Source organism: Spinacia oleracea, chromosome 6 (genome assembly GCF_020520425.1).
Source record: "Spinacia oleracea cultivar Varoflay chromosome 6, BTI_SOV_V1, whole genome shotgun sequence".
Classification (NCBI taxonomy): domain Eukaryota; kingdom Viridiplantae; phylum Streptophyta; class Magnoliopsida; order Caryophyllales; family Amaranthaceae; genus Spinacia; species Spinacia oleracea.
Window position 1 is genome coordinate 146,344,876 of NC_079492.1, and position 26,612 is coordinate 146,371,487.

General features: G+C 36.8%; 3 protein-coding genes across 4 annotated transcripts; 1 reads left to right on the plus strand and 2 right to left on the minus strand.

Annotated features, from left to right (window-relative positions):
• Window positions 1-229: 229 nt before the first annotated feature.
• Window positions 230-3,924, minus strand: LOC110795066 (transcription factor DUO1-like). The gene is made up of 3 exons (XM_022000045.2): window positions 2,818-3,924; window positions 2,067-2,319; window positions 230-919 (listed from the first exon to the last, which is right to left on the minus strand). The coding sequence occupies exons 1-3, from the start codon at window positions 3,009-3,011 to the stop codon at window positions 446-448; spliced, it is 921 nt and encodes a 306-aa protein (XP_021855737.2). The 5' UTR covers window positions 3,012-3,924; the 3' UTR covers window positions 230-445.
• Window positions 3,925-4,058: 134 nt separating this feature from the next.
• LOC110795485 (E3 ubiquitin-protein ligase HOS1) lies at window positions 4,059-12,038 on the minus strand. The gene is made up of 10 exons (XM_022000505.2): window positions 11,589-12,038; window positions 9,900-10,290; window positions 9,326-9,460; window positions 9,029-9,204; window positions 8,454-8,861; window positions 8,187-8,345; window positions 6,937-7,431; window positions 6,446-6,583; window positions 4,943-5,667; window positions 4,059-4,838 (listed from the first exon to the last, which is right to left on the minus strand). Exons 1-10 carry the CDS (start codon window positions 11,694-11,696, stop codon window positions 4,661-4,663), a joined length of 2,913 nt encoding a protein of 970 aa, XP_021856197.1. The 5' UTR covers window positions 11,697-12,038; the 3' UTR covers window positions 4,059-4,660.
• Window positions 12,039-15,302: 3,264 nt separating this feature from the next.
• On the plus strand, window positions 15,303-16,846 carry LOC110795479 (uncharacterized). 2 transcript variants are annotated; one of them, XM_022000492.2, is made up of 4 exons: window positions 15,303-16,092; window positions 16,182-16,253; window positions 16,341-16,401; window positions 16,519-16,846. In XM_022000492.2, exons 1-3 carry the CDS (start codon window positions 15,430-15,432, stop codon window positions 16,344-16,346), a joined length of 741 nt encoding a protein of 246 aa, XP_021856184.1. In that variant the 5' UTR covers window positions 15,303-15,429; the 3' UTR covers window positions 16,347-16,401; window positions 16,519-16,846. The 2 variants fall into 2 exon arrangements, with proteins under 2 accessions (XP_021856184.1, XP_056689127.1); XM_056833149.1 differs by having other exon boundaries at window positions 16,195-16,253.
• The last annotated feature ends 9,766 nt before the right edge of the window (window positions 16,847-26,612 follow it).

The following is a 26,612-nucleotide window of genomic DNA, read 5'->3' on the forward strand; positions in this document are numbered from 1 at the left end:
AATGAAATTAAAATAATTCTAAGGTTGTGTTATGTTCACCTTATTTCCACTTATTTCAAGAAATATAAGTTCAGGAAAAATAAGGGTTAACCAAGTACAACTTATAACTAAAATAAGTTTTGATAATTTCAAATAAGTTCAGTTAAGTTCAAATAAGTTCAGATAAGATAAGTTCAGGAAAAATAAGTGAGAATTATGTGAATAAAACGCACCCACTCGTTAAATAATCATTGTCCTTATGACTTTCTCTACACATACCAAGACTAAAATGAAAATGAAATCTAACTCATTAAATAATCATTGTCCTTGTGACTCTGCTCTACACCAAGATTGAAATGAACACAAATTCTAATGAATCATATTGCAGAAGATTTGTGGAACAAGTAATTCTGAAATAGACATGAAAAAGAGTAAATAAATATTAGTTCAACAAATTTCAATGGAATTAATCCAAAGAAGTTGGTAATGGATCAAGACAATCAAACACATCAGTTGGGAAATCATCAAAGAAACCATCTGGGTTGTTGATCAAATTTCCAACTGGATCTCTCTGAACAGGGACAACAACACTCTTGCTGCAGCTACCCTCCAACGACCCTCCGAAAAACGACATATCGAAATCATAACCATTTGTGGAATGGAATGATGATTGAGAGAAGCTTGTTATTGATTCAGCAAAAACAGATTCAAAATCTATCATTTGATGATGATCAGGTAAGAGTGGAAGAGTGTTATATGACTCTGATAATGCAGGTGCAGGGTTAGGGTTAGGGTGTTGGATGAACCATGATGACTCTGATATTGCAGACTTTTTTGAGGGGTTTGTGCTTATCAGTGAACCATTTACTGTCTGTATGGATTCAGAAGTCAAGGATGAAGGTGCACCCACTTGAATCATAGAGTTGCTACTCTCAGGAACCTGAAATTGTGTGTGTACATGTATTGTGTGAGCACCATCATAAAGGAGAAAATTTAATTACTTGGATATGGGAATAAGTACTAGAATAAGAACCATGTAAACATATTTAGGGTACTTAAAAACATTATGGTATAAATTAAATAAACATATGAGCCTTTCAACAATTTGGCCTAAATCTCTCAAAATGCTGTGAAATAACTAAATAAGTGAATTCATGTAGCACAAAATGATGCTATCATGTATTGTTTTTGTCCCAATGAAGTAAGATATATTTCGTATATTGTTTTAGGCCTTTCAGGGTATCGTGAGATAGATTTTAACTTACAAGTCATGACTGGAACAGAGTACAAAATACAATACATGATCATTTTCTTTTTACTAGGTAAGAAGACATTATGGTGCCTTTCAACAATTTGGCCTAAATCTCTCAAAATGCTGTGAAATAAGTGAATTCATGTAGCACAATTAAAATGATGCTATAATGTATTGTTTTTGTCACAATGAATTGTAAGATATATATATATATACTTGGTATTGTTTTAGGCCTTTTAGGGTATCGCGATATAGATTTTAACTTACAAGTCATAACTGCAACGGAGTGAGTACATAGTAGTAGTATAATACATGCATGATCATGTCAACAGGAATTTAGGGCATGGAGATAAGATTTACTAGGTAACATTACAAAGTGCATTGTTTTGTAATGCCAAAAATTCACAACTTTGTAAGTTTTAACAAGCTTTAGGCCCTGTTCTGTTCACCTTATTTCCACTTATTTCATGAAAAGTAAGTTCAGATAAGTTCAGATAAGTTCAGTTAAGTTCAGATAAGTTCAGATAAGATAAGTTCAGGAAAAATAAGGGTTGGCAAGTAAATTTATAACTAAAGTAAGTTTTGATAAATTTATAACTAAAGTAAGTTTTGATAAATTTATAACTAAAGTAAGTTTTGATAAGTTCTAATAAGTTCAGATAAGTTTTGTTAAGTTCAGATAAGTTCAGATAAGATAAGTTCAGGAAAAATAAGTGAAAATCAGGTGAATAGAACGCAGCCTAATTAAGGAGTAGTAATAGACATACAACAAATGCACTAATCCTATAGTATTAATTATCGGTCATAATCTATCTAGAAGTATTAAGAGTTTTACCTCCAAGTTAGATGGGAGTTGAGGAAGTGGTGTTGAATTCTGTTTGATCTGATTTCGGCACGGGTGCTTGTTGGTAGGCTGTGAAGTGGAACTCAAAGTTCTAGCAAGCCTTTTCTTCCTAGAACTCCAGAAATTTTTGACATCATTATCAGTTCTACCTGACAAATGTGAAGCAATTGTTGCCCATTTGTTACCAAACCTTGCTTGTAATTCCACCACTATTCTCTCCTCCTCTGCTGAAAATTTGCAACCTCTTTATACCCCCACAAATGTCACACAAAAAAAAAACCAAAAAAAAGCACGTCAAAAAATCAAAGATTACAATATAAGAAATTCAAATATTCTCTTTGCATATATTACTATAATATATGCACGGCCTTTGATCCATTATCCATATATACAATATGAAATTCCTATAAAGAAATTCCTCCACCACTCAAGATCTTATGAAACTCGTGTTTACTCGCCTCTGAAAGTACCCCTCCGTCCCTAATTGTTTGCGTCATGTACTGATAGGTCTTTATTAAGATTTGGTTGTGTAGAATTGAGAAGATAAAAAGATGGTGGGACTAAATGTATTTTATGTGAGAGTAAAGTTTAGGTCTCCTAATCTTTTATGGTAGATTGGTAGTAGACAATTTTTTTTTAAAGACGGCCTAAAAACAACAAATGTGGCAAACAAAAAGGGACAGAGTGAGTACTTGATTATGTTTATTAATTAAACCATGCAACGCTATTCAGAGTAACTTACACTTTAAGATTGGGTCGGAGTTTATTGACCCAACGAAGACGGCATGATTTGCCGGTTCGTGGAAGAAGACCTTTGGATTGAATGGAGCTCCAGCCTCTAGGTCCATTTTGGTTGACAAAGTTGATAAGAACTTCATCTTCTTCAGCAGACCATGGACCTTTCCTTACTCGAGATTCGCGCCTGCAACTTCTCATAATGTATTCATCTGATGCTTGAATTTTTAACTTGATATGACTTCACTTTGTACTTTGTAGAGTTAAGATGTTTATGTTTTCTGCTTAGGATACATCCCCGTACGGACTACTTCTGATTTTGATTTTGAAAAGTGGCGGTTAAAACGGTTAGTGGCTTGCTTTCCATATACACCACTAAGTAACCACGATTTATTTCTGTCTACAATCACGTCAATTTCCTACAATACCCCTCATTTTCTTTTCTTGTAATCTTTTTTTTTTCTTTTTCATTTTTACTTTTTAGTTAGGCCTTCTTTTACCCCCTCAAGTTTGCGTAGCATTTCTATGTTTAAGCATGTTGATCGTTGTGTAGTTCATTGACTTGTAAATTCTCAATAGTCGAGTCTTCGAAAATGGGGAAATTGTAAATACTCCCTCCGTCCCAGATTAGTTGTTACACTTTTTTTTTTCGTCCGTCCCAGATTAGTTGTTACACTTCTAAATTAGGAATGACCCTACAATTATTATATTATATCTCTCTTCCCACTAAATTTTTCTTTGTCCCCACACTCTCTCTCATTCGATTAAAAAAAATACCCCACTAACTACTATCACATCTACTTTTTCAATAAAATAACAATTGATAACCAAACAACCACTTATCACCTAAAACTTTGTGCAAAGGTAAGTGTAACAACTAATTTGAGACGGAGGGAGTATTGTGAAAGTAATTCACCAAGTTCAATTGCATTTTCCACGAAGCAGAGAATTAAAAAGAGTTAATAATTATTCTAGGCTTCCAAGATCAAGTTTTGAAATAGTTTGAATTCTAAGGCTATGTTCTTTTGGACTGAACCAAACTGCACTTATTAGACCTGAACTGAACCGAACTTATTACACCTGCACTAAACTGAACTTATTGGACTTGAAATGAACTGAGATATTAGACCCAAACTGAACTGAAATTATGAAAAAGAAGTCCAAAAAAACAGGGCCTAACTTCATATTTTTTTACTTCCTTCTATAGCCCACTGGCCATTCATACTGATTGCACATATTCAAGGGAGCTATGACAGAAATAGGCAACATTAAAATTCACTAAATATGATGTTAAATCTACTTAAAAGCAGCGGGAGATCAAACACAGATACACATGGACAAAAATTGAATTTCACTGCATCATTACTTGAGCTTGGACACTCTAAAACAAATCCCATCAGTTTGCAGCTGAATGTGCATATGATACTCAAGTCAAGCTCATATCCTCTGCTTCCCCCAAAATAAATTCTTAGCACATAAATTACATCAGATGAGAGAGCAGAAACTGCGAGAAGATGCACAAATGCAGAAACACAGGTGCAAAATTAGCAGGCTCGTGTTGTTTAAAGGATGCATGATTCTGCAAAATCACTCCCTTTCCAATAAGAAAGAACACAGGATAAACACTATACTGTGCAACTTTGTGTTCCCTTACCAAATATTTCCTTTCTGCACACTGTAGTTCAACCATCATAGGCTGTAGTCGGCTGATCAACTTTAGCAAATGAAATATTGCTATTTTTCTTTTTCTTTCCGAGCCAAGTTTACAACTGCTTATCATCTTCTTGCAAGTATATATTGCAGCCTCTCACTACTAAAAAAAATCCCTGTAACAGTCAACATTCACAATTTTACCTCCGCGATAGTTTACCCCTTATAGAGCTTCTTTTTACTGGTGTCGGATGAGAAGAAATAACCCTCAACTTTTCTGGACTTGGCTGCTCTTCGTCATCACTAGTTTCATCGGACCGCCATCTTTGAGCACCACTAATGTTGAAATCCGTGGCCGGAGAACTGTATGCTTCTCGGCTATAACGAGATAGAACATATGTTAAAAGTTATGGATAAATATGATATCATCCTTTATTTCAGGGAAGGGGGAATAAAAGGGTACAAAATCTGAAGTCTGTTACCTCCAAGAAATATCCATTGCATCTCCTAAAGAAGCTGTAATTCCAGGTCTATCTAGGTCTCTTGGTGAGAACAACCTCTTACCAGAAGCAGTTTTGTACCTTTCTTCAGGTGAGTCGTCAAGCAAGCCACGATTACTGCTAGGCGTCCTTGTAGGTTTTGCCATAACCCTACGAGAATGTGGTGGACTAACCTTTGGAAGAGGTCCAAACAGACCATTTTGCTCTACTTGGGGAGAGACCTCGTCAAGTTCAGCATCTCGAAGTTCACCAAGAAAAAACCTTGATGAAGCTCTACTAACATCTTTAACGACCGAAGCATTCATGGAATGAAACCCAGAGGTTAAGACATCATCCAATTTGGAATTTTTTACCATGCTGAATGGAGGCTTCGATGATCTCCCAGTGTTTGTGAAGATATTTCCATGAGAAGTAGATGGAGAAGAAATATTAACAAATTCAGGTTCAGCGTCTCCAACATGCCCAGCTGAATTCAAATTTGGATAATTAGATGGCTTGAAAGAAGTCTCATGATCCATCTGAAGAATAAGGGAAGAACACAAGGGTGAGGATGCTGAAGGTATAGAAGCAGCTTCTTTTCGTTCCCTAACTACATCTGCTTCTCTTTGATAACCAGCCTTGTCTACACCTAAAACCATATCCTCCGGCAATTTTCCAGCCTTCAGTTGCTGCTGCTCGACTTCTGGAAGCAACTCCACAGCTTTATTCTGCTCAACAGAACACCACCAACTCAGTCACATTTGGTTGTTTGGTGTAAATTATTGGACAAAGCCAAAACAGGTGTACATGCAAGGAAAACAAAATCAAGAGTGGAGAGAGAGAGAGAAAGAGTAAACCTAAACAAAATCTAATGCTCTACAAGAGGTCGGTTCACAGTGGTGGCCTTGATGGAGGTGCCAAGAAAATAACTATGAAAATGTTAGCTTAAAAACCCGGAAGATGTTTGTGGGGAATTCTGAGAACAAATTTGCCTATGCTCTGAAGTCAGCAAAGCCTTATTCTTTGATTAGAATTTGAGACATAGCTATTCAGCATTTAGCATCAAGCTGCTCAAAACACTACACGGCTATATGCTTTATACAATTAAGTGTGCCTTCACATGAATACGTGATATTGCAAACAACACAAAAAGGAATACTTCTTATTGTATGAAAACAAACGCCAACAAGAAAATGATCTTGCAACAAATTAGAACTCATTTCCATAAATTGCCAACAAAGCTCCTGAGAAAATCTTCCCTATCATTCACATTTTGACAGAAGAATGTGCAAATCCAGCAAACAGACTGCAGAACCAAGATTTATTCCACAACTAACCTCGAATTGCGGACTCATTCTAAGAAATAAGAATATGAGGCTCATTGAGAGAACTCAAGTACTCCGTAACTAAATAAGTCAAGGGTAACGTAAATCTGGATGGAAAGAAAAACATTATTCTACAACTACCAGATTATTGATAAAAAAAATAAAGATAAGAGGTACTTACAACCAATCCTGATCTCCAGTCAGCTGATGATCTCATTCTGTACAAACCCTCTTCATCGACATTATTATTTGATATGAAATGCTCCTCCACTGTCTGTAGCTCCCTATCTGTATGATATGCATCAACATACCGGTGGCGCTGAAGTATGTAAACAACCATATAATTGCATTAGTTTCCAGCTAAACACAATTGTAGATTTAATTCGAAAAATATGCAACTCCGCCACAGTTAAACTTCTTTAACAGAGTATAATAACATTCCCCAAAAACTAGGGCCATGTCCTTTTAACTTCCAGCCTGTATAGTATTCCTCTTCAGAGACAAACAGAATAGCAAACCACAAAGAAACGACAAAGCATCAAATACTTGATCTTTCAGAAAGTGGAAAGTCGTATATGAGATGACCCATGAGTCCATGAGTAGGGCAAGTAACTGGAATTGCAAATTCTATAGATGTACAGGAGATAGAGAGGGAAGAGAGGGAGTAGTCACCTGGAGATAATACACAACAAGAAGACTTCCAGCAGTTGAACGGGGATTATCTGTAGCACAATCAAAGAGGCATTTATGAATATGCCTCTCTTCATCAATACTCCAGGGAAGCTCTATGAAACGGTCTATAAAGTTCCTTCGGACACACAGATAGCAAATCTCGGTGATCAAAACAAGCACCCAATCTGTCCAACTACTGAGTTCGTCTTCAGAATCATCCAAAGCATCTACTGGAAATTTATGATTCAATTGCTTCTCTTTGACTTTCATGCAAAGCATCCTCTGGTACATGAATGCTTCGGTTAAAAGGCCACATTCCACTCTGACCCTAACTGCTGTGACTGCCTCACTCAAGGACACCTCAGCTCCACCATCACGGCCACACCACCGCATAAACATAAGAGCTGAATCAGGGCTATTCCTTTCTAACAGAACTTTTGCTATCTTAGGATGAGATTCTGGACTTGCTATCTCTGGCAGAAGGTGGCAAGCTTTCTACACAACAATTTTTTTGGAGCAATTGTTTGTTAGGAAGTGCAACAGATGATATAAGAACGGCAATTTGGAACTTAAAATGCTAGCCTCCAATAATGCATCAATAACTTTCACATAACAAAATAGACAAAAGCGGAAGAGATAACCTCCGGTATGTGAAGTCATTGTTACAAAATCCATCAACTTAAATCTAAACATTAATTATGCAGTAACAACATAAAAACAAAATGACAGAAATAGAATTTTTCAATGGAAAATATCCAAGACTAATTGCAATTCTTTTAACTAGCCATAGGGACCATAAAACTTGGATGATGAACTCTGCCTCTACTGTTCTAAGCAGAACACATAGACCCAAAAAGTCTTGTCAATAAATCCTCCAACCAATGACACACAGTTAACTTTTAACAGTAGTAAAAAAAATCTATCAATGGCCTGCGATACATTTTAGATGACTAACCAAATATTCAGTGCAAGTAACTTGTTTGGAAGATAAGAAGATATTCAAGCTGATGGACAATAAAAGGATAGAGCAAAATATAACTCCATAAGCATCAGATTTTCTTGAAGTGTGAACTCAAACTTAATACCACGGGCAAAAGCCGCAAAATCTTCAACATAATACCAGTTGTAAGTTAAACTAGTGCTATAAGTTTAACATAATTGAGAAGTTAAAGATCTAGGCATAGGTCATTTTGTTTTATCCAGCATAGTGCTACAACATAATTCTTAAAGTGGAATTTAAAGGCAGTCACCTTAAGGGCTTCATCTGTGTGATCATCCAGAAGATAAAAGGTAAAAGACTCCAGTAAAGAGTGTCTGGTTATACTGAAAGTAGCTGCAAAATCATCTACAACATGCCTCCATTCCTCATCAGCCGTCGTCCAATGTCGGTCATACAGATAATACAAAAACTGAAGTGGAGTTAAAGAATACCACCCTCATGCAAAATTTATATAGGCTCGCATAAATAAAGACAGAATTTTAATATATATATATATGAAAGCACCGCAAAAGGATACAATAGCACGTTTGGCAACCACCATATCAGAACTTCCACAAAGGAAGAGTACATCAATGGCAGCCCTCACATTTTCGAATGGATAGCAGCCTCCCAATCCCTCAATCTTAAACCTGAAGAAAGATGAACCTCCGTCCCTTTGTAATGATGCAACCTCTAATTCAAAAGCACTGGCCTGCTCATCACCTTTGTCAACTTCAAGGTTCAATATTGCGTCCTCAATAAAGAGACTCGAGAAATCCTGTTCAGCGGACTCTCCAGAGAGTGCAACTGGTTCAGGCCATGCCCGTTTCACAGCAGCAGACTTCCTATCACGCACAATTGAACGCCATGAAAAGACATTATCATGGCAAGACCGGACATTCTCCAAAAACTGATGTCTAATGCACCACAACATCATATCCATATGCTGAAATTCAACAGAAAAAATCGTTAGCAGACTCAGACCGACTTTTCTAATGCACAGCCAATTATTATATGGAATATGCAGGAAGTAAATGACAAGTACGATTATGTATACTATAAAACAACAATTTTAACAAGATAGGCTGGAAAAAGATGATTTAGATACTAAACCTGCTTAGCTTTCATTATGCTCTCTTGAAGACGGTGAAGATCATCAAGCTTTGCTGAATGTGTATCCTTAAATGACAAGTTCAAAACTTCCAGCACACTGGACAAGCCAACCAGCTTTTCCAATATCTTTAGAAGTGCATCAACTTTTGTTTTCATCTCATTTATTTCAAGATTATCTGGTCAGACAGTCAAGAAACAAAAAATGCAAGCAACAGAGGATAAAAAGAGAAAGAATATGCTAGTAAACAGAGGCATAAGAAAGTAGGAAACCAAGAGAGACGTAAGCAACAAGGATACAGATCCCTCGCACTTGTTCTATGATATTTTTGAATGCCCTCTTGCACCAGTCCTTGACAACCACCTCGTCCAGCAGAAATGCAATTACAGGATCACTTGATACAGCACTTTCATCCATGCAAACATCTGTAACATCTATTAGATTTCTGTCAAGGAAATACTATCTCCAAAACATCAGTCTTCTGAAGAAAAATATCACAAACGGCTGGAGGGAGAAAGGTAAAATAAGAAATCACAGCACGAACCCAACAAAAATAAAAACAAATACTGCCCCTTAACTCTTAAGCATTAATGTCACTATGATCAAGTAAAACTGTTGGTTAAGGGTTTCTTTCAAAAGATTCAATCCTTTCTGACATAAAATACAAGAATTTGACAAGGGGGTTTTGAAGTCATAGATGAAGATTTAGAAGAATGTTATTAAATTTTCTTCTAACGAAATATTGGTCCATTCAAAAAAGAAAGCAAGGGAGAAATCGGAGTTTAACAGATTTGTGTATAAATTCAGTTTGTGGTTGCCGATTAATATGCAAAAGAACTTAGGAAAAAGGTAATAAATCATATTGGTGGATACAGTGGCTTATCAAACAACATAAATTGTTCTCCATGGCAACATCAAACAGAGAATAAAGACGTTGGACATCAGCAGTAAGGTGTTTTTCGCCATCTTCTTTTCCTGGAGATCTGTCATTGTAATCTTTTGGTATAAGACCTGCTTCAACACATTCGTAGTAAAGGCGGAGTCGGAGTATGTTTCCGTTCTTAGGCAAAGAAACTCTACAGATGGGGCAATTTTCACAACGCTGACTACACTCTGCACACAAAGATGCATGTCCGCATGAGTTAAGCACACACTCCACAAGACGACCACAACTCCTCAGGTCTCTACTGGCCCGACATCGTTCAACTTTTGCTTCGTTACATAAGTCAATCAGATCGATTGATGCCAAGTGTCGCAGCGCATCCTGAATTTTGCATGATTTGTTAGAATGTAACCAATATGATAGTAGTGCTATTGTTAATCATGAAGCAGAACAGGAAATTCTATTTCTAACAGATAACAAGTAGAAACAGTATCCCCACAAAACAAATGTCACGAATTGGACATTCCTGTGTAATCCACATTGGAATCTCGCCAACATCACTAGTTAGAATTTACAACCTCTACCGCTCTACGTACAGTTTCAAGTGCCATAAGTTCCTTCTCCAAGCAACTAAATTCCATCACATCCATTTCAAAAACAGTCTTTGGCTACTTAAAGGTAAGGCTACATTCATCTAGACTTTCCCAAACAGCTGAAATGAAATAAATGATATTTTATTTCTTGTTGCATTTACACATAATAAACAAGTGCCACTCACAAACTTGAAGGAAATGGATAGATTTCAAGACTTCAAGTATTGGCAGTCCCAAATAGCGATTTGTACACCCAAGACAGATAGCAGGGTGTATAGCAGCAAGGTTCTCTAACCATGAGGTACCATAGTTATCAATCTTCAGAAGAAAACCCATCATTAAACTGTTTTCACTTTTCAGAGTGCCACATAGCATTAGGCATCCTAAACCCACTCCTGTTTGCACACAACTCCGCCAACACTCTCGCCCCAAAAATGCCCATCTTTTTATGCTGAACATTTCCTTTATTTTTCCCTTCTTCCAAAACATCTGGACATTAATTTCTCACTTACCACTACTAAATAAACTCTAATTCATCTTTCTTTACTAGCCCAACAACTTCTTTTATTCACCTCTTTTTGCCAATGGAACTCGCATCTACCACGTACATATTGAATCCACCATCCCCTCAACTCCAATTTTGATTTCCAGTACTAAATTTCGTGTCCTTGCAATAGCTCAAGTGATGACTTCCCAAAACTTACAATGGGATCTCAACCTCAGCACTCTACATAATGAGCAGGCACATGAATCTATATAGTTTTAATATACGCTATAGTTACCAATTTGCATCAGGAATATCACCATGATTCTAAAATTAAGCATAAAACGGTCCAGTTCTTTGTATGGCACAAAACTAAGTTCAACAATCGTAAAAATCTTGGCAAGACAACTAATACACATTTGCTAACCTAATTGCATTATTCCCAAGCTCCAATACAAGTTCACCAATTGGCAAAATCACAGAAGCAAATCAATTTCCACAATAATCAATGTGGGTATACGCAAATCAAGCAATTTTAGCGCTCAAACTTCAGTATGTACTCGACGAGCGGAAATGAGATTTCAGAAGAGTAAAAAACAAACCTGAACAACTTTGCTGCTGTAATCTGGTTGCCGAGTAGAAGGCGCAAATCTGAAACCATTAGTCGATTCGGAGTGATTATTAGTGGAGTCATGTCGAACTCGGTCCATTGCAGCCAATTAATCAAAGCAAAACCCAAATTGGGAGTGAGTAAAAGTGAGAAAAAATAATGTTAGGGTTTTGCGTTTATTTTTGAATTTGGTGACTGAAGAATCAGAATAAGGTTGTTCCAGTTTACGAGGAGAGAGAAAATATTACTCCATTGTTTAATTTGATTTGGGGAAATTGAAAATTAGGGTTTATGAAATTGAAAGGAGGAAGGAAAGGAGGTTTGGGGGTTTTGAGGCAAATGGTTGCTGTTACAGAGCCGTGGCATGAAGGAGCTGGTTGGGGGAATCTTCAGGAGTATTTTTACTCCGAGGTACGGAAAATCGAGAACCAAGATAATAACCCGATGGCCCGAATAATTACCCAACCCGGAAGGCCAGAAGGCCCGGAACCATAACTCACACGGACTGAGGTTGGTGGGGATTGCGCAATTAGTTGAATTCGGCTCCAAAAGTGTTAGTTATGTAGAAGAAAAATCGAAGTTCAATTCAATCTAAATTGAAATAACGGGTTTTTATTATTCGGGAAAGATTGCATTAAAAAGTTTCTAAATCGATTTTCAGTTAAGATAAGAACGTAGGATCGTAGGAGTTTTTTATGCAAGCTGGGATTTAAATCATTAGTAAGAAAATACAAGAGCTTTGGGGAGGTTTATCCTCCATGATTACAAGATTCGTAAAATATGAAGGAACATCCCACAAAGACACAAGGTTTGACATAACAATGTTGCTCCTACAATGTTTAGCAAGCTTGTTTGCCGCTTTGTTGCTTTCACGTGGCTCATATTTGAGTTCAACACCTCAACAAGAGGGCCCTGCATTGATTAAGAATTAGGAAATTAACATTTATTGCCCTTTCATCCAGTTGAATCAGTTTTACAGCCTACTGCGAATCAGAACAAACAATAATATTTCTCCATTTCCTCTCATCAATCAGTTGAATAACGAAAATTTCAGCCATGAGGGATGATTTAGCCTTACTTGTTGCCCATATCCCAATTTCCAGCAACCCCCGAGAATCTAAAAACTCATGCTGTACCAACATAATCCCCCTTTTTAGTAAAAGAAGCATCACAATTCAGTTTAACCCAGGGGAGGGGGGTGTCCAATTCAAATGGGTGGGATTGATGAGCTAAAATGACAGAAATGTGTTCCCTCGGAGTGTAGAATTTCCAAGCTAAAGCTTGAGCTTCCAGGTAACATTTGTCCGGGTCTGAGAGGTGTTGATTGAAGACATTGTCGTTTCTCCTTAACCAAATTTTTCATAAGGTAAAAAAGAAGAGGGTCTGCAAAGTAGAATGATAGTTTGAGATTGAGGGACATACTTAATGTTGAGATTTGAAAAAAGCCAAAGATGAAGAGGGTCTTGGAAAATCATGTCTGGCACATTAAAAAGTTCTCAAACTTCTCTAGCTTGAGGGCAATCCCTAAGGATATGGCTTGTATACTCATGAGAGTTTGCGCACCAAGAACAATAATTAACCTGAATAATATGTCTCGACTTCAGCAAAGTTTTGTGTGGAATACGATCTAAAAAAGTCAGCCATGTAAACTAGCAATTTTCCAAATCCAATCCAAATTAGAAGGCACCAGAAAATCGTTTTTACCAATACATTTCATGGCACCAGAAAAATCAAACTTGCCATTTGAGGTGAAATCTGAATACATGAAGTCAATATGATTAAAACTTTGATCAGGGATAACAATACTACCACAACGGCTGACCACATCCGAAGGCAAAACAAAGGAGATATTCCCAAAGAACCACTGATTTGCCTCCTAGTACTGACTCACATTATTTGACTCCTCTTCCTTAGCTAAAGGGCCATAAATGAAAGATCCAAGAGTGCTAAGCCCATTCCAATAGTCATACCAAGAAGAAATAGAGGAACCACACCAATCCTCCATCTAAGGATATCCTTAAACAGATTACAGGCCTTACCCATGCCTCTCCACAAATGAGACCCCGTGGAAAACGCCCTAAAAGTGTTATTTGGCCTAAAATATTTGTCTTTGAGCACCCTAGCTGCTAAATTGTTCTCCAACTTTAAAAGTTTCCACCACAATTTCAGCAGGGCCTTATTAAGCTTCTTAGCACATCTAATCCCCAAGCCCCCTTCCTCTTTGGAACGCACAAGGTGAAGCCTCTTTTTGTGCCCCCCCCCCCCCCCCCCACAAGAATCTTGCTACATCAGAATTTAGCTTGTTCAAGGTCTTTCGGGAGGAGAAAACACTGCATGTAGTAGTTAGGAAAGGTGTTGAGCGTGGAAGAGATAAGACAAAACCTACCCGTTTTGGAGAGAAAGTTCAATTTCTAAGAGGCTAGCTTACCCATGATTTTTTGCACTATGAAATGCACTTTGTTTTTTGAGGGTCTATTGCTAGAAAGAGGAAAGCCTAAATATGGGTTTATGTCGATTGTTTCCTTAATGTTCATGCCATCACAAAACAAAGTTATATCCTCTAAGCAAGTGTTTTTGGAGAAAAGAACATGACTATTGTCTAAACTAATAGTTTGGCCTAAAATCTCACAAAATTGATCAAAAATCCCTTTAAGAACCCAAATGTTAACCAAGGAAGATTCCCCAAAGAGAAGAATGTCATCAGCAAAAAGAAGGTGAGAAATTGAGTCCTCTTTCCTACCCATCGAGAACGGGGACCAAGCACCCTTATAAGTAGCATCATGAATTAAGATCGATAAGATCTCCATACAAATAATGAGCAAATAAGGAGAGAGGGGGTCCCCTTGGCGAATGCCCCTAGAGGGGGAGAAAATCTCAGTAGGAATACCATTGACAATCACTAAGGAGGAGAGATACAGCTCATAATCATGGCCCCAGAAGGGAGATCAAGGCCAAACAGAATATCGAACTTTCACTCTAGCCTGACTCCAACTTCCCATAGCTCAACTTAAATGAACACACAAATTTGAATGAACATATTTTTTCGAGATAAACCATAAAAAAAAAAACTCTCATAACCTTCAACTTTTCACGAGAGAAAAAAAGTTTGCAAATGCAATGATGTGTCGTTATTGTTTAAACAAACATTCAAACAACCACCATAAGCGAACATTTGACTCTTTTAAAGACAAAAAACTTGACTAATGAAGTATTTCTTTTGTGTATAAAAAATTATAAAAGCCAATGATACACATAAGTTTTTTCGACGTCTAGTCAAAGATAAGAGCATAGGTGCCTAGAAGAAAGAAGAAACATCTAATATCTATGACTAAACTAAAGTGCACTACAAATACAAAAAACCTAGCAAACGATATTTTGACATTTTCCTAATTTCACATATTCACTTGTTTTACTTAATTGTAATGACAAATAATTTTAACGTATCCACTCTGAAAATGCAATTTTCTTTGGCTTATAGGTTTCCAAAATAGAGGTGTTACAAAATAGGTTTCCAACTCCATGTACTTGACCACTTCCTACCCCTGGCCCACCTTCCCATTTTCAATAAACTTAAAACGACAATTTCTAAACCGTAATACGACCAGCCTCCCCTCAATAACCGTCAAAACGACAATTCAACAACAAAGGACATAATCGTCAAATTAGGAAATCCAATTCCCTTATACTAGTACTCCACGTAGAAACCCCACTCTTGCACACACACACAAACATCAAACTCTCGCTGCTCCTTCACGGCAACCACACCAAGAAAAACCAGAGAGAAATCTTAGGAGAGAGAAACCTCAAAACTGAAAGTTTCTTCTTGCTTATTAATGGCGGCAGCGCCAGTGAAATCACCTCTACACAATTTCCCCTTAACATTTCTCAAATGGGGCTCCAAAAAAGATCATCGATGTCGCCGCTCACCATACGACACTCCTTCTCCTCCTCCTCCTCCGCCGCCTGACGCCGAACCTTCCCACTCTAAAGGATCTCGGTCTTCTCGAAACCGTCGCAACAACAACCACAACCAAAATCATCCGCCGACGCCGCCACCACTACTACCAACAACTACTACAACAACTGCGCCTGATGATGATGATGAGGAGAGAGATTGTGGGAAGAAGCGGGAAGTTGCAGAAGAAGGTGACGGTGGAGAAGATGGTAGTGAGAAAGGATGGAATCTACGGCCCAGAAGAGCTGCCGCTATGAAAGGGACTTCTTCAACAACAACTAACACTAACTATAATATTCATACTCCTACAATGGTCGACGGTGCAGGTGATAATTTGCCGAAATCGATGAGGTTGCGCGGGTCGGAGACGCAAGTTTACGGCGGTACTTACGGCGGCGGAGGAAGTGAGAGGAGGGAGACTAAGAGGTTTTGGATCTCTTTGTCGAGGGATGAAATTGAAGAAGATATTTACTCTATGACTCATTCTAAGCCTTCTCGTCGCCCTAAGAAGCGCCCTAAAAATGTTCAGAAGCAAGTAGATGTAAGTTTTACTTCTTCTCTTTTCCTCCAAATGTTACTGATTCCTTTGTTATTGATTTCCTGATTTTGGGTTTTTCGTGGGGATTGTAGAATGTGTTTCCAGGGTTATGGATGGTTGGGTTTTCGCCGGAATCTTATCGTGGTATTGATGTTCTGCCAAAGGTATGTTTTTAATCCACAGTTGATTGATTAATTTTCTGGGGTTTGTGTTATTTTTGGTGGATTGTTGAATTGGGTTGTTTTCTGCAGAGGTAGATGTGAACAATAGTGCAATTTTTTGCTGAATTTCTGGGTATTTTGGGGGTACAAGGTAAGCTATTTGTTTTTGTGTTGTTTGAGCATTGATTTTGATTGGTCTCAAATGATTGAAATCCACCATTTTGAGGGGTTTGAATGTTAAGATTGTTCAGTTGTTTCAATTTTACAGGTGCATAGTATTGGGATGACCTAATGGAACTGTGAATTTTTTGAAAGCTTGCCGGTCGTCGTGTCCAGCCTCGATTCAGAGGTATAGTTCTCTGTAAAGATGGTGGTTTGGGATATAGGGCTATATAGAAGAAGGATGTCTATTGACTTTTTGGCTTAACATGTTTTGGTATAAATAGTGGATTAGGACCGGGGCAAGGGCAAGCAAAGGGGTAAGGACATTAAGGTAGTAATTTTATTTTAGATTAGCTTTTCGTGATCTTTTGGGTGGTTGCAAGATGTAATCATGGATCTTTGATTTTATGATGAAATGATAGTGATTATATCAATGGGATCTTTATGCAGTTCTCTGTGATTGTTATTTTTGTGGCTTCATCTGTTTGATGTTTGGAGAAACCGTGGTTTATCGAATGTGGATTATTACGATGTTTGCAGAAGCTTCCCGAGACTTACTGGGGGCAGATTAACACTCATGTTCTTTATGTCAAAACCCAGAATCACAATATTGAACTCTTATCTGCATTCTTAATTGTGGATGAACTAATAACTAATTCACTCATTTCTTCTCGGGATAAAGGGATTCCCGATGATGTTGAAATTACATGTGCTTCTTGCATATTTCGTTCTTCTTTTCTCTTAAGCTCTTTTGCTTCGCTTGGATAGTGAAATGATCAATTAGATTCTTACATGGCCAGTGTCATTGCATGGTGCATTGAGCTTGACTTTGCTATAGATGTCATTGCTGCTCGTGTGGCATGAACAAGCCGGAGATGGAATGTGGAATAAGCTAGGAACTGGAAAAAGATTTTCAGGTGTTAATTAGTTGAAGTCTGTATTTGTGTTATTTGGTCATTAATGCATATTAAGAGTATTGTTCTGTTGGTGTTGTAGCCTGTGATTCTCTATATTTACTTCTGGTAATCCATTTTCACCTGTTCTGAGTTTGTCTACTGTTGTTGTTTATGAACTTAGGTAGCGCCTTTTAGATGATAACCACGTTCATTTCAACGTTAACTGTTTATATTGTGTGTTGAAGAGTTTAAATGCTAAAATTAAATGTTGGGTTTCATTGTTCATTCCCTTCAAGAAACCATCCCATTTCACAATGCCATGTGATTCTACAAAACCTTCATTAAGGAATGTCTTCAGAAAAGAGTAATTGACTTGTTTTTAGAAGTCTCTGGCCCTTGTTTTCTCTTGCCATACACATCACTTCCTCGAAGGGTGCCCCCTTGTTTCCATTAAGCAAATTTTTTTGTTGATTCTTTTCCGCTGTTTTATGCGGACGTGACTGTTTTTCCATGAAAGTCTACTGCAAGCTCTTTCCGTCCGGTATCGGTATTACTGGTATGCATCGTCCTTAAGATTTTAACTGGCATGGATAACTTTCATTGATCATGGTTTGTAACCCTGTTACTCATGTAGACATTGATTGGAGATCTAATTGCATTGTCAATTGGCTTATTTTAGTTACTGTTCTGTTAGAGCTTGTTTATAATCCCTATTGGCTCAGGTTTTCTACATTTACTTGAATATATCAGTAGGCCTTTTATTCAGATTGTGTCTAACTGCTTCATTTACATCCTCCTTTATCCTGTCCAGTTTTCTTCTGTTAAATTGTGGTTTTTGGTCCTAGTTCGATTCATCCATCACATTTGAACATTTTTTGTTTGTGGTGATCTCGGATCTTTGCAGGCTACAACTGTATGACCTGCTATATTTTCTCTGATTAGAAGTAACACTTGTTAAGTTTCTGCCTGCTGTTAATGTAATTGGTTTTCATTCCTGATAATTATGCATAATTTCATGCATTAACTTACCAGGACGAAGCGTGAGTTCAAACTGTCAGTTGTTGAACAAAGGTAGAATATTCTTTATTGAGTTGAATTTTCTTCATTTGTTGCTAGAACAAGGAAGTCGTCATCATATCAGGCAAAGTAGAATATAATACCAGCTCTGAAATGGTCCTACTACCCATGAATAATCTTCATTCTTTCCTTTCTAGGATCAATCATATGCCATGTTTGTTACAGTTTTTTCACATACTAGTCGTACTATTGTTATATCTGGAGTTAATTTTCAGCAGCGCAGATTTTCCCAAGTGTGTAATATACACCCGGGTATATGTTGCGTGCAGCGTGATTGACACCCGGGTATATGTTGCGTGCAGCGTGATTGTGCGGATTGCGTGAACATCGCAGTACACCATATTTTTTTTTCGTATTTTGTGTTTTTGGGTTGCGTTTGGTGGAAGTTATTGCTTGCATTTAGGAGTATCACATGATATGAGCTTGTTATAGGTCATTTTAGATGCTTTCTGTGCTGTTTCTTTATGGTTTCAAAAATCCAGTGTTTGTAGTGCTTCCGACGTCTGATGTACACGTTTTTATTAATCACTAGTTGTTGGGCCCGGGTGATGTCGTTGATAACATTTGATTTTACTATCGCAATGAAACATTTCATTCATGTCTTAGTGGTAAATGTTGTATTGGTTAAACACAAGGTTGAAGATTCAAACCTTAAGCAACTCATATTTGACATTTTTTTATGTATGTGGGATCACATTAAGGGTATGACTCATAATAAGCAGATAGCCACGTGTCATATAAATTTCCTTAAAAACGCCTTTTAATATATACGAGTATACTTTATTTATAGTTTTTATTTTGCTTTTTCATTTGGGAGAGATTAATCGTTAGAACCATGGGACAACATCAAATGGTGTTGCAATGGGAGCATCAAGTAAAGATGGTCGGGCCGAGCCAACGGGCCTAACCGGGCCGGCCCCACACTAGGCCCACGTTGTTTCGTGTCGGGCCGAAAAGTTAAAAATAGGGCACAGGCCCGACCCAATCCCACATGCTTTCGAGTCGGGCCGCCGGCCTATAGTGCCAAAGGCTAATTTTACTAAATTTAGTGTGCTTTTCCAAAAAAATTAGGCCCAAGCCCGGCTCACGACTTTGTGCCAGTGTTGGGCCGTGATTTTTTCGTGTCGGGTTTCGGCCCGGCCCTCAGCCATCTTTAGCCTCAAGTGGTAGAGTATTAATCTTCCTCAAACAAATAAATGTAACTGACATTCCTGTCTGGCCGTCTCGTTTTACTTGCCCTAAGAACCAATTTTTATGAGAGCTTTTTGGGTTAAATGTAACAAATAAAATGAAACCGAGGGAGTAGTATTAATCACATTTCAGTTTATTAGTAAAGCCAAATAATTAGATAACGTACCAATTGAAGTTGGCATGAGTGGCTAAGGGCCTCTTGCTCCTTAACCAAGGTCTCGGGTTCGAGCATTGGAAATAACGTTAAAAGCGAAATATCTGACTTAACAAAAAGCTATTAGAGTAGAGTTTAAATTAATGTTAATGCTCGTTACTGGTTAGTCGTTACCTAAGATGTTACTATGTTAGCTACTTGGCCTAGAAATAAAAGGGCGAAAGTTAAATTGAAACCTCGTGTCGACATTATTTTGGATTTTTAATCCATTTGACGACCTATGGTACATTTGAAACATTTGAACATGATCTCAACCTCTTAAGACACTAGTTTAGAAATGGGAGTAGAAATCACTCGCTGATGCTTTTCAGTGAACCGTATTATACGTAGTACGAGTATGTATTATGTGATGTAGCGAGAAAGGGAAAATGACTTATGACCTATATCATGTTGGATTGTGTAAATCTCCTTGGAAAAATATTATGGGGGTGCTTGGTTAGGAGAGGTTTGAGGGAAAAAGAGATTTTTGGAGTGAATTAGAGGTTTGATCTTTAGAAAAAGCTAAATGGGAGTGTTTGGTTAGGAGAGGATTGGAAGAGAGTTTTGGGGTGAAAAGGCTAATTTTGAATAGAGTTTAAATTAACGTTAATGTTATGCTCGTTACTGGTTAGTCGTTACCTAAGTTGTTAGCTACTTGACCTAGAAATGAACGGGCGAAAGTTAAATTGAAACCTCGTGTCGACATTATTTTGGATTTTTAATCCATTTTGCGACCTATGGTACATTCGTAACATTTGAACATGATCTCAACTTCTTAAGACACTAGTGAAATGGGAGTAGAAATCACTCGCTGATGCTTTTCAGTGAACCGTCTTATACAGTTATACATAGTACGAGTATGTATTATGTGATGTAGCGAGGATGGAAAAATGACTTATGACCTATATCATGTTAGGATTGTATAAATCTCCTTGAAAAAATGTTATTTATTGATCAATAAAATATGTATTATAAAGAACCAGTTCTAACTATGTTAGGAATCTAGTATTCCGTATATCGTAAACCTATAACGTGAATATTGGGTGTGTAGTCTCTATCACATAGACTAAAATGACATTAAGCAAATTTTATCACACAAAAAAAAATGACATTAAGCAAATTACAACAAAATGAATTTTGGGTGCTTTCGTTGAAGTTTTGAACGCTTAAAATTAACAATTTGACAGACTTGTCCAAATATAGTGGCGTATTTCAGACAATGGGCTTGAATGTTTTGTACTATCCAAAATAAAGCCCAATCTAAACTAATACGAAGTATGATCCATTGGCTTTAGCTGGAAAGCCTATTTTGCTTTCGGCTTGGCACTATAAAACCATACTTTTGAAATACCTCAAGTTTTATATGTGACCAGCCACACCATTAACTTGATGGTGTGGCATGTTCATACTTATAAATAAACCAATATGTTTAAAGCCCAGAAAATAAAGTAACATCAGCATAAAAAATAAAATAACATCGGTATATACAAATAACTTGTAACCTTAAATTGAAGAAAATGCAATAAAACAAGAAAAGTAACAGCGAATACAATGTATAAATAACACTAGCATAGAAAGTCAAGTAACACCCTTCTATACAAGGAACCTCTAACATGAAATTGAAGAAAATGCAATAATTAAAAGTAACATCGAGATAAAAAGTCAAGTAACACCAGTCTATATAAGGAACCTCGAACAAGAAATCCAAGAAATTGTAATAAAACAAGAAAATAACAGCAAATGCAACGTATAAGTAACATTATCATAGAAAATCAAGTAATATCAGTCTATATACAAGTAACCTCTAACATGAAACTGCAATAAAACAAGAAAAGTAACAACGAATACAATGTATAAGTAACACCAGCATAGAAAATCGAGTAACACGATCATAGAAAATCAAGTAACATGAGCATAGAAAATCAAGTAACATCAGTCTATACAAGGAACCTCTAGCATGAAATTCAAGAAACTACAGTAAAACAAGGAAAGTAACAGCGAATACAATGTATAAGTAACACCAACATAGAACGTCAAATAACACCCGTCAATAACTTTTTCCATATTAACTGCGTGCGTCACACCGTCAAGTTGATGGTGTGGCTGGTCACACATGAGACGCACTGTTTGAAATATAGATATAAAACCATACTTTTGAAAATATTTGCACACATCGTATATTCACCGAATGCTAGTAAAATGTAACGTAATTATCGGATGTTGAAATTAAACCGCTTTCAGCTTGGCATTATAAAACCATACTTTTGAAATATGGTTATAAAACCACACTTTTTAAAATATTTGCACAAATCGTGTATTCACCGAATGCTAGTAAAATGTAACGTAATTGTCGGATGTTGAAATTTAACCAATGAAAGACTGAATGTTAATAACCCAGTTGAACACGATGCATAACCATCCTACTATCCCAATACACCTATCCATATCTATCAATGAAAGTGATTGAATAAGATGATATAGACGAAATCATAGGTTATTGACGAACCTAAACGCTAACACTATAGAAGAATCAGACCACATATAACTCTAATAAGATTTTATCATATGATAAAATCAATTGACAATTGATGTTGCATTTCTCAACAATTGAGTTTGACATGGAGCTTCATAACTTCATTTGACGATGTTAATTATCTTTTATGTTACTTTCAAATCATGTTTTTAGTGTTTTGTGAATTTTAAACTTAATTCTATGAAATTTAAGAAGTTTCAACACACAATCATGGGAGAAGTTAAAACCTTCCATGCGATGCTACTCACTTGATAACAACCTAGTTGGAGTAGAAGTTATAACTATTTATTGAAATTAAAGTTGAACCAAAATTTAAGGTCCACAAAATTATTTGTATCAAATATTATGATCCTTATGGATAACATTCAAACATGAGATTACGACCTAAAGTTAATGTCACAAAATTTAATGTGAAACAAAATAATATAGGTGTTGTGAAGTGTGAACCAAGAGGCAACAAGTAAGAAAACAAAATGGGACCTCGTTGTTAAGGACAAGCAACTCAAAAATGGAACCAAATGAAAAGTATAAAATTTCAATATTAAAGAGTACGGAGTAGTAAAATGCTTCAAAACTTCTATTAATTTAGTAACACGTAATAGCATAATCATGTTAGTAATTTATCTTTCTTAATTTACTCTCTGAGTGATACGTCAAAAAAGTAAAATTAGAAAATACGTAAATGTTGTTTTAATCCTGCTATATGTGCATCAATATACGACATCCGATAAGGATAAACATATCTAAGTAATTATTTTTGATATTGACTTTCCTTAGAATTAAAAATAAAATATTGTATGTCAAGGGTAAACCTATCTAAGTAAGAATTAAAAAATAAAATATTTCTAAATATGGCTTTCATTCCATACTAGGGTAAGCAGATTTTACCCTAGGTAATCCAAATCTTGAAATCCACAAAATTCTCAATATTAGGGATGTCAATGGGGCGGGTTTCATGTGCGACCCGCCCCGCATACGCTACAAGTAGCAGGGATGAGGGATGTTTGGCGGGTGATGGGGCGAGGATTTGTATAAAATTGTACCCACCATCACCATGGGTGATGGAGCGGGTGTAGATTTTGTATGGGGCCCTCCCCATCCCCATCCCCATCCGACCTGCTCCATCCCCTCCTGCTCCGCTTCATACCGTCAACCTAACTCAAATATCATTTAGTACATTAATTTAAAATTTTATATTAAATTTTTTTTAATGTTGAACCTTTTTTTTTTGGAAAAATTACTTTAAATAATCCAACCTTTCGACGATTTTCCATTAATAATCCAACCTTTCGATTACACCCCATTAACTTTTATTACACCCATATGACCGTTTCCCTGCTAATAAGGTCACTCTTATTTTTAATAAAAAAAAACTAAAAAACTTTAGGAAATACAGTATAATTATTTTTTATTTTAAAAAATAAAAAATAACTCCTCCCCTCTCGTTTCTCCGTCTCTTTCCTTTGTCTTTCCCGTATGAATTTTCACCAGTTCGTCAATCGTCCATGCCATTCACCACCTTCGAGTTTCGAATTGTCATCATTGTTTCAAATACTTGAAGCCCATATTCGCACAAGCCAACACCAGATTTATAGAAGTCCCAAAAATCAAATTGGGGGAAAAAATTCTGATTCTTGTTCAAATATAATTTCAGGCAAATGTTTGAGCAATTCTATCGGGATTGCACATGAATTTGAGTATCTCTTGTTTAATTTCGATCAAATTTATATTTATTTTTTACAATTTGGAGCTTTCACTACCGTTGTCGGAATTCCAAGATGAATTTCTTACATCGCCGAGCATCATCGTTGCTACCGCCAATCAACCCCGCACCTCCGGCGGCGCCACTGGTGGATCATCGTCTACTTCTTCAGCAATATCATCAAACTCAATTCTAACACTAGGCTTAGGAAAGCCTGAAATTGAGTACCTGATTGTTGTCGGAAACCACTTCCGCCATGAGTAGAACCACTAGCACCACCCAAATCGCGCGTCACTCGGCGTGTTAATCACGGTCAACCACTGCGTCAATTGTACCCTCGCTGCTGATTGCTCAACCAAAACTCTTTCAGATTCATCTAGTGACAGAATATTATCATCCGAATCAGAAAAATCAAGCTCCGGAATTGGTTCGATCGAACCACTAAGTCGTTTGGTCACGGGCGGATTATCAGCTCCGGCCGCCGTCGAACACCCTTGCTTCGCACTGATTCTACAGGAGTCTCTTTACTCTTCGCCTTCTTACCACCCTTCGCCGGTGCCTTCCGTCTCCTTGTCATGGCTACGAATTCCATAAAGAGGAGACGAGGTTGAATGAAAGGGGCAGGAGGGATGAAAGAGGGAGGAAGGAATGAAGGATGAATGAAAGGGGAAAAAAAAAGAAAAAAAAATTTAACTTTTTATATAACGAATGGTTAGATGACACGTGTATTAGTTACCTGTTGTATCAGGTTGGTGACCGGTTGGGTGCAATAAAAGTTAATTGAGTACAAAGGTTGGATTATTAGATAATAATCGAAAGGTTGGATTATTAATGGAAAATCGTCGAAAGGTTGGATTATTTAAAGTAATTTTTCCTTTTTTTTTGGTGTTTATATGTGTTTGTAAGTGATAATATGAACTTAGGTAAGGTTTTTAAGTTCATTTGTCTGGATTTTTCGTTATGCTATACTTTTTTCCCTTGTTATATGTTACTTTTAATTGTCGGGTTTTTTTAAAAAAAAAACTAGGTGGGTATTGGTGTGGGTATGAGGCGGGGATGGATACTCAGGCAGATGTTAGAGCAGGGATGAATTTTTGTTTGTACGCGTTCGGACGGGGATGGAGATAAAAATTTTAGCTGAAAATAGGTATGGATGGACCTACATTCGCATCCGCAACCGCATCCACATCGGCCCCTCCCCCGTTAACATCCCTAATTCTCATCACATAAACTAACTCTATTTTACAAGGAAAATCTTGATATCTTTGACTTTTTATTTTCCCTTATGATATACCTATAATGCCCCTACTTGGCTACTTATTACTTTAACTTTCTATTTACTTTTGCACAAAGGTTAGTCCAATGTATTTCTTTTGTCTTGTATTTTGTTTTCATACTTTCTTTAAGGCAAACAAATATCCCGTGAACTGAAAGCTCTTGTTTGCTTACTCTATTTCACAAACTTCTTTAATGTACTCATCAATCTCATGTTACCAATTATGTTTAGTCAAAAAGGGTAAAATGACCAAACACCACCTATTATCAAACTCATGTGAATATGACTAAGCAAAAAAGTTCCTTACATACAAAGAGTTCAACTTGGGCGGCATAATAATAATTACGTCTTAAAAACCTCCATGTCTGAATCTATTCCTAGACAATCTCTATGCAACTATTTCGATGTGTGAAATATTCTCCTACTTTCAACAAATCATATTCAATCGAATTATATAGGTAATCAAGCATCACCACTAATATTCTTTCATGTTCATGTTCATGTTCATGTTCTTCCCTATGGCTATTATACGTGGTTGTCCGCCACATTCCACATTAGAATCACATATCGTATTTTTGTTTCTCTTTCAGAATAGTCGTATGAAGTTGAAGATCCCTTCACGAGTAGTAAACCTCTATTATGCATCTCCAAGACACCAAAATGTTACTTTAGGAATAAGATGCCTTATAACAAAATATAAGATGATTTTGAAATTTAATAAATTGATAGAAATTCGATTCTTAGGGTTAGTTTGTCACAATCTTTTGGTCCCCAATAATGTGGGTTTAAGCAAAGTAGATGTAGTGAAATGGAAAAGTGTGTGTACCAAATTGGGCTAAAATGGTAATAATTGATCAACTTGAGGGTGGGAATAACTTTTGGGCCGACTTGTGATTGAGCATGAGATTATTTGGGATGTAAGAAATAGTGGCGTAATCGATGATGTTTGGACCACCTTTTTCATGACCTTAAGTTTGTCTTTTTGGGCCCATACACATCTTCATATACATATGGTTTTGTAAGATGTGGTCCATTTTGTCAATTTACAATTTATCATTATATTTCTACTTACCATTGTCTTTGTCTTAACGGCAACTTTTGTGTAAGACCGCCTTACCGGAAAGACCACTTTGGTTGCTTAACTAATTGGTTTAATTTCTTAACTAATTAGTTACATTGCTTAATTAACTTATATGATATCAATATGGTCTTTTGCGTAAGACCGTCTTATAGAAAAGTTTATATTGTCCTAATGGGGGAATATGGTTATTTTGCCTTTTGGGATTATCAATATTTGCTGCCATTTGCTTACAACTCTCTATTTGTCCAATT